Source organism: Amphiura filiformis, chromosome 13 (genome assembly GCF_039555335.1).
Source record: "Amphiura filiformis chromosome 13, Afil_fr2py, whole genome shotgun sequence".
In the NCBI taxonomy this organism is placed as follows: Eukaryota; Metazoa; Echinodermata; class Ophiuroidea; order Amphilepidida; family Amphiuridae; genus Amphiura; species Amphiura filiformis.
The window spans coordinates 65,168,113-65,177,463 of NC_092640.1; the positions used below are offsets into that span (position 1 = coordinate 65,168,113).

The window sequence follows — 9,351 nt, forward strand, 5'->3', positions numbered from 1 at the left end:
TCCCTCCCTTCTTTTTGGCTTTCCCAACAATTCCTAAATCCCATATTCAAGTTACCCTCACCCATGGCTCATAATTATTGCACGGTCCCTAAAAGAAATATAAGTTATTATGATGGCTATGGCTAGTGCACATCGATTATGGACGCACCACTATAGACTGAGGATGAAATGCTTGAAAAAAAACTTACCCCACTACATGAGCAAAAAGGAAACTTCCCCACTATCACTAGAAAAAAAATAATAATAAGTCCTGGGCAACATATAGGCCTAGTGCAAAAACAAATCTTGCCGCTTTCGGCGGCGAAAAAAATTAAATTGCACCGACCCCCCGCGAAGTCTAATGATGCGTCCCCGAGGGTGCGTCGCTTAGTACTATAGTAAACAACATAACGGTCATCACAGATAGTCATGTAGGCCTACTTGTACGGCGTACAATGTACGCTCATGTGGTTATGGCAAGCCATTGGATCCATAACGCAATTGTTCAACGACGGCGGCGTGAAAATGTTACAAACTCATTATGGAATTTCCACAATAGACCTACTACATTTATTGCAAGCCATCAGATTGTCACTTGATTGAATCAATCAATACTGCAGCCAAGCGTCTTACGTTTAATAATACTAACGAATCGCGTTTGTTTGTTTGTTTGTTTGATTGTTTGTTTGCTTGTTTTGGACAGACCATCATGCAGTTATTGAATACATGTATATTTATGCACACAACATAGGGTCACTCACAATAGGCAATTGAATCTTACTGGTAGCGCTGTGTTGTAGATATATGAGATAAACTAGTTAGCGTCATATATGAAAAAGTATAAAAGCTATGATTTTAATTACTTAGTCTTTTCAAAATATCTGAATTTTCAACCCGATACATGCTTTAATAACGGGGGAACATACATTTGATGAGAAAGAAATATACCATCTATATCCAAACTCCCGTGTTATTCCAATGCACATTATGCTTCACCGGGCTGTCCTGGCTTGGTCGCAGTCACTAAACCATATTAGGTACCGTACAAATTTAGTACTGTATTTCAATCAAGTATGGTTTATTCTATACATGTCAAACATCATATCATTATCATAGTCCTTATTATAACGGTGGACCGCCTTGATGAGTAAATGATAGCAAACCAGTACCCCCAATCGACTGCAAAATTTACAAAATCCCATGGGACAATTGCCAAAAAACGTCTTGTTCCCTCCCACCACCAGACCCGGTGCCCCCAAGCATGGTCGGTCCCCAAGGCCCGTAAGCAGAATTTCAATGGGAGGGGGTTCTGATTTTGAAAAGGTGGACTTTTTTCTAAGGAGGGGGGCGACTTTGTTGTCCAAAAAACGTAAACAATCTGAAATTCTGACATTTTGTGGGTGACCCCACCCCATTCGCCCCCTACCCCACGTCGGATGACCCACGCTACGCCACTGCCGGACTCCTGCGGCAGAGAGTAGGCCTATATATAGAGTGGAAACCAAATGCAAAATGCTCGAACCCGGTACCTCAGTGATGCAATTATGCAATCGAGGACATTACGGCTAACCCGCCGCGCGCTGAATGCTCGTAATGAATCGTAGAATAGGCCTACAATCCTAATCGGGATGCATCATACAGATTTTATTCAATTCTATTGGTTATCAGCTCAACACGTTGTGACATTATCACAACGCGTGTGTAGGCCCCTATACAACAACGCCTCTGTGCAAAATCTAATAGGCCTATCTGAACTCGTAAAAGAGTTTTATTAAAGGAAAGTTACGAAAGGCTGCAAAATTGGTGGGATAGTGTAACTTGATGGAACTGAGAGTTTTGAGGGAAATCAAATATGACGCGACTACCGTTTAATTTTTAGATCACTAAAAACCTGCTTGCAAGGTTTAAAATGACGCGAAACAACACTTTGCTAAAATTGAAGTTTAGAAATACTGAATATGCAAATTAGTGATTATTAGTCATTAGAAATCCAAATTGAATTTGCAACAATACCGTAGAAAAGATAAATAAAAACATATTTTTCTTAAATAAAATAGCTTTAATAACCAGTTTAAACTACAAATTTGTCACAATTGCCTCCTAAAAACAATAAATTACAAAGAAATTTATATTGTCCACGTCTGTGTCTATGAATATGAATCATAAAATGAGTACCGAATGTCCAATTTCTTTCAAATAAAAGCAAATTGAAGCTGAAATTTCAAAGAAATTAAATATGAGAAAATCCTAAAATGAGTTAAATTCTAAATTGTCCCCTTAAAAAAGACATGTTATCATTGGAGTCCTTGAAACAAGACATTGAACTAAAAAAAAACACAAAAAGGGTAGAGTGACCATTTAATAAAGGGTCTATGGTTTAAATCAACAAACAGCACACAAACAAACACTTTGACCACAATGGCTTGCCATATTCGGTCGGTTTGCAGCTGGGCGTATGGAGGAGTCGAGGCATAGATGTTTTCCCATGCACGTATACCATCACTTGCAGCGACCGCAGCGACCGCAGGGGCAGGCGACTCGCCATTGTGAGATGATTCCGAATTATTGTTTCATGTTGATTGCCCTGCCCTGTTTAATTGTCAAAAATTAATTAGATCCGAACTGTACATCCAGGATAAATATTTTACACTGCTGAATTAGACCTAAATTATGTTTTAATTTGATTTCAGAAATGGTAAATATGTACGAATAGAAGTGGTAAATTCACGAATATAAATTACTTCATAGACCTGTATACAGTCTTCGCTTTTGTGAATGCTATTTAGCCTACTTTTTATAATTTTACGATATTATAATAATCTTATAGGCCTATGTGGGATTCCCTTTGCACCACCACATCACGTTTTGGTGTTTCATGTGCAATAAAGTAAACCAATTGACAGATAAAATGGAATGCATAGGGAAAAAAATCAATATTCAAATGTCTTTTTTTATATTAAATTAAAATATGCGTTGTTGTTCAGTCTGCCGTCCCGTGCCCCGGTCATTAATGTCCCATGCTTTAAACCGTCCCGTCTTATTTTCAAAGTCATCCCGTGTCCCCCCTCCGCTGTCCCGTGCCCAGCCATCACGTGACCCGTCGTTTTTTCCTGCTACGGGACGAGATGTCATGTGTCCCGCTGTCTCATACCCGCATGCCGTTGCCCCCTCATGTCTGCTCAAGTTTCCATTCAAAACGTAGCATCCCCTATCCCCTATAACCAAAAAAATTCGGATTTCCCGCCACCGAGACTTCCCCCTCATAAATATTGACCGGTCCTTTAGTGCGGTATTTCAGATGTATACGCGTACAGCGTTCAGTGAGAGACTAGTCAGTCTTTTACAGTAATCAGGTAACCATTCAGCAATCAGCTACTGGCTACTGAACGATCAGCAATCAGTGGTCAGTGACTGAACAATCAGTAATCAGCTCCTGATCAATCAGTAATCAGGTAACAATTCAGTAATCAGCAACTGGTCAATCAGCAATCAGTAGTCAGTGATCAGCAATCAGTAATCAGTAATCAGCAATCAGTGATCAGTCTTTTATACCGCACAGCGTGACAAAAATGAACCCCTGAACACCAAATTTGGAAATATTTACACCTACTCACAGAGGAGGTAAAATTAGTAGGGGAATGGGGAGGCAAAGAGGGAGCTGAGCGGCAAGTAATTTTGGCAGACTGAGAGGGGAGAGCAAGCAATATGTGGCATGCTATTTGGAAATCCCCCGGCTCATATTTATTGCACAGTCCCGACATAAACAGCATTGTATTCAAGTATATGACATTTTTCGTTCTGGCTATAATCCACCTCTAGGTATTCAAAATTATACATTATGTGGTACTATGGGTTTTGTGCTTAAAATTTATAGTGACTTTCCACCCTCCTCTATTAATCATCTCCATAGACAATACAAGAGCTTCTAAAATGGAGTGGCCCATTAAAACCAACCACACTTTTGGAGCATGTCCTTGTCTGCTCTTTTTTTAATGATCTGATGCAGAAACTGTACTTATGATGTTGAACAATGAAATGCAATCAAGAGGCAATCTGATACTTAAATGTTGGATATATCATTCAAACCTGTACTCAAACAGATGTATTATATAATAATTAGTTTATTTATTAACTATTTACTATGTATTCCAGGTCAATGCAGCTTACCTCTCTCGAGTCAATCTCTCTGTAATTGGATATCATCAGTGAGTACACATGATATAATGCCAAGCAAAACTATAAGAAACCACCTGAGAATGCACTTAAAAACTGGGCGGGAGGGTGAAAGGTACTCAAGTTGATTTGGATACATAGAATAAACACAATCGCTGTAAGAACTTTCCTTTGAACATTAATTGTTACAGTACAAAAGAATATTCCAGCAAACGTAATCTGTACTGTATTCCAAAAAGCAATATATAAATTCTTCAGGGGTACATGTGCGCAGCCATTACACAACATCGTATCAGCAATCAGTACCTAGATAAGCATTCAAGAATAGGAAAACAAGATGTCGTTATTCATGAATTTTCACAAAAATGACCACTGCAAGAATCTGAAGATTGGGTGATACTGTAACTTACATATGTTATGACAAACTAATTTTAGAGAAATGTTACCAAAAGCATTCATTTTATAATGGTTTTTATTCGGTAAAATACACCCAATTTTGAGCGACAAGTTGCTGAAGTCAACTGCCTTGCCATTGAACAGTACAGGAAGACCACCCACTGTGCTAGGTCAACTCTCCAGACATACTGGCGCCCAGCCATAATGACTACCTCCAGTTCTCTTTATTAAGAATGTATAAATTGCTATTTATAAATAAGGAATACAGGACAGGTAATACAAATAAGCAAAGTTATACCAACCTTCCTGCCGCTAATTTTTACAAATTCACCCAACTTGACCCAGCTTGTTGATCACAATGTACAAGTTAGTTCCTGGAACATTACAAAATTTTGTAAGTCCTAATGTAGATACACTACACAATACAATATACCCAGTTTGAGTAAAGTCTCTGAAGGTCCATCATGTAATAACCTTTGTTACTATGATGCGTCGTGTACCTATTATTATAAGCTATGTAAAATGATTTGTACATACGTTTTTCTTCTAACTACAGGACTCCTGACATCGCATGGGACTGGACTACTAAAACTGGTAGTAGACCATTTCCCTACTCCACGTTTGGAGCAGCATGTAGCGAGGTGCAGATGGACTGTCTCACAGGAAATCATGAGTTGCTGCGCACAGATATTGTAATGGATGTGGGAAGAGTCTAAATCCTGCTTTGGATATTGGACAGGTAAAAGATTGATTGTATTTTTTTTTCAAATAGAGGATCAGAATCATTTATTAGTATTTTTCAAAAACAGCTTTTACCCACACCTGTTGTAGGGCGTCGGTAGCTACCCCCGCCAGATTGATTCCTGTTGTCGTAAAACGCTAACATTAAACGCCAAACGACTCCATATAATTGGCATTGCCCGACCATCCTTTGCGCTCTTTTTATGCGAAATAAAGGTGACCCTGCCGCCTTACCCGTGGATAGGGTGAAGCCACAGGGCATGTTTTAACAAAACTATATACTCAAACTGTGTTGGAGTATACAGTTTGTCTATGTATTTACATGTATTTTGGGTGTGCTAGGTGTACTCTTAACTTTAAACTTGATTTTCTCCGTTTCTTTTTTTTTATGTACGGTGTTTAAATTGTTGTAACTTTGTAACCAAATGTGGAGCTTTGAGTATGCTCCATATTGATTTTGCTTGATGGCATCACATTAGTGCTTTTATAAAAGGTGGTTTCTTGTGGACGCAATGGTCATTTATCACGTCATATATGCATCGTGACGTTTTAAAAATACCGTAATGTACTTTGAACTAAAACAAAAGGAAAAACACCATCGGTTTACAGTACTAGAAAAAGAAGAGATTCTGCAATAAATATCAATATCTCGGGATTAATCAGGTTTCTCTAAAACATGTAGTCACAATAATGATAGACGCAGGAAATTAAGTAGTTTTTTTCCTTATATCCTTAGTTTGGCACAAAATGATGAGAAACCTATTGTGCTATTCTTTTGGAAATCTATACAGACCCTATTAAAGACATACCTTAATCTTTCACACAGGGAGTGTCAGACACGTAGTATTGGGACCCGCCATGAGTACGGGTACGGGTCCCAAGCCATGAGTACGGGTACGGGCACGGGTCCCAGAGCATGGGTACGGGTACGGGTCTCAGGCCATGGATACGGGTACGGGTCCGAAGCCATGAGTACGGGTATGGGTCCGAACCAAAAATAGGGTGCGAGTGCGGGTACGGGTCCGGTACTCGATCCCGACTGAAGTTGTGAATGGTTGCCCCATTTTTTTCTATGGTTTGAAAAAGTGAACGTCTACCGACGGACTCACATGAACCGACGGTCATCATGAGCGTGGGCACCCCTGGTGGTGAGTACGGGTACGCGTAAGGGTATGGGTCCGGAGCCATGGGTATGAGTACGGGTACGGGTACGGAAATTGGGACTCGAGTACGGGTAAGGGTAGGAGTATAGGTACGGGTACTACAAGTCTGGTGAGTGTGAAGTACAAATGGGGTTACGTGTATGGGTAACTCCTACAGAGGAGTAAGATAAGACAGAGCGCGTACCACCAGTCAAAGTCTCCGCCTCATCCGATAATGAGGGCCGATTGTTCCATGAAATGCGACAGGCGAGACTGCTACGCAATTACCGCGTATTTTCATGGTCTATCGCGTAATCGCGAAAGCACGCAACGCTCTATCGCGTATACGCGAAGGCACGCAGCGCTGGCGTGATTGTTTGACACAGCACGATCGAACAATCGGCCCTAATGAATATGCGAGAACTGGTACCATACAATACACGGGGACTTTGACTGGTGGTACGCGCTCTGTCTTATCTTACTCCTCTGTGGTAACTCCTAACTCCATTTGAAATTAAGGTCATGTCTTCCATAGGGGGTTTATGGATTTCACCTGCAATAGCTCATTATGAACACTACAAGTATAATAAATGTGTCGGAACTCTTACAACATGATATTGCTATGTGTCTTCCTATATTTTTGCAGATTGAAGGTGCTTTCATGATGGGATATGGTTATTTCATGCTGGAGGAGCTTCTGTGGGACAAAGATGGGACTCTTCTCACCAACGGACCGTATAAGTACAAGATTCCTTGTGTGCGAGACATACCTGCTGAATTCAACATCACGTTACTGCGAAACTGCCCCAATCCTAGAGCTGTTTATTCCTCAAAAGTAAGAATAGAACAATGTGGTTAGAAGTTTAAGAATAACAAAAAAGTAAAAAAGTAAAGGCTGAATGTGTATAGTTGCAAGCAAGTGGAAAATGTATTTTCCGGCCGGAGCACATACGCCCAATCAGTTATTTAGGCACTTTTATTGCCAAATAATGTAGAAATGGTGATGCAGATGATCATTTATGGATAAACGTTTTTCAAGCAGAAGGTACATTATTCATCCATAAATATAAAAGACACCAGGAAATTGCTGTTATTTTCCAAAAGACATTTTAAGCTCTTTACGAAGATAATTATCTGTTGCTGTTCACTGTACCTCAGACTCTGGTGCATGACATACTAGTTTGGACATTCCGTAGAGTCATAATTCTGTTCTTTAAGAAAGTTGAATAGTTCAGTTAGCTCAATCGGTCAGGTGTATTGTGGGTATCCATATCAGTTGTAGCCCCCTCCCCTTGTCATATTCTGTTATTGTGTGAAAATTGAGCTACCATGAAATTGGTTATCCTTACGAAATAATTCATAGCGTTTTATAAGTCATTTTGCCTTACTAGCCCTGCGAGGCTTTTCTAAAATTTGACTCATGGAATTTCTTTTACAACAGGCATGCCAATAATTATGCTGTCATTACTCTTTTATTGAAGAAATTCTCAGCAGAAGTTATTGCCTGTTACTGAACTTACTGACAACATTTTCGATGTTGTTTTATTTATAATAACTACTTGCACCTTTATAAAACAATAGAATTTTGCGGTTTTTGTAATGCTGTTGGTGTGAGCGTGGGTGTATGTGGGGGTGGGGTGTTGGTGTGGGGTGTGGGTGGAGGGGTGTGTGGGGTCGTATGGGTGGGGGTAGGGTGTATGTGCAAATGAATAACAACCTCTCACAACGCGTGTTTTGGTACATTAAAGACTTATTCTTCTTTTCCAGGGCATTGGTGAACCAGCTGTCTGTCTTGCAAGCACTGTACATTTTGCCGTGCAGGATGCCATCCAATCTGCCAGAGCTGATGCAGGGAAATCAGAGGTGTTCGCATTGGAAGCACCAGCAACTGCTGAAAGGATACGCAAAGCCTGTGGGGAGCTCAACTTCACACGATTGTAATCTCAACAACTACTAACGGGATACACAAAACCTGGGGGACTCACAAAATTGGAACCTATGGAACTGTCGACAAGATGCGAAAGGCTCGTGGTTAACTCAACTTGATAAAAGTGTGACCTAGCCAACTGTTGATAAATAAGTTAATCACAGCTATACATACTGCTCAACAAAAGTATCCTTGCACTGCGTATTTTGATATTTCAATCAGCAACTAATGTTATATTACACAACAAAAAGAAACTCAATATTTACCCAATTTTCCATTTGATGAAATATAGATACATTTCGCACAAAGCCGTTTACTACACATAAAGCACGCCATCCACAAATTATTCGACTACCAGTGTTAAAATGTTAAAGGATCTCGCACATGATGTCGCTCTTTCTATCATTATAGATACATATAGCTTCGGTACGGTACATTAGCATTGTAGCCTTTTGAAAAAACAAACAAATAAACCACCGACACAAACAAAAACAGTTAAGTTGGACAAAACAAACAACCGTTCAGTCCTCAATTCTGTAAATATACAAAATTAATCTATAAATTTTGACGTACGATGATCTTTTGATATTAGAGTGAATTACCAGGGATTAATAAATTGGAATTACTCTCTTAAAAGATTAGCAGTGGCTCAGTGCCGTCTGACACCATCTCCGGCAACCTTGGCGATTATTTTCTCGCTGAGGGGACATTTCCCCCAACGTCGTATTATATTTCAATATTGCCACTGAATGTTGGCGTGTTAGTTCGTAGGAAAGAACGGGTATTTACCTTTTGGCGGGACGTTTGGGGGTTATATAAAGTGTAATTTGTGTCTGGGACAATTAAAATTAAAGTAGCTAGACTCATCATTATGGATTTGAGAGTTAGCGTTAGAACATGAAACGTAATATCGTTAAGGATTTAAAAAATAAAATAAAAAGAATAAATATTGGATTTATGGGCTGTAGGCGCTTTGTCACGTATATATTACTG

The 9,351-nt window shown here is 39.7% G+C and overlaps 1 protein-coding gene across 1 annotated transcript in view; it reads left to right on the forward strand.

Annotated features, from left to right (window-relative positions):
• The window catches only part of LOC140167845 (xanthine dehydrogenase/oxidase-like), a 57,895-nt gene extending 49,387 nt beyond the window's left edge, over window positions 1-8,508 (forward strand). The window contains 5 exon segments of the mRNA XM_072191135.1: window positions 4,132-4,184; window positions 5,105-5,247; window positions 5,250-5,287; window positions 7,078-7,266; window positions 8,199-8,508. Of these exon segments, the coding sequence (XP_072047236.1) occupies window positions 4,132-4,184; window positions 5,105-5,247; window positions 5,250-5,287; window positions 7,078-7,266; window positions 8,199-8,372 (597 nt within the window). The 3' untranslated portion in view covers window positions 8,373-8,508.
• Window positions 8,509-9,351: the final 843 nt, after the last annotated feature.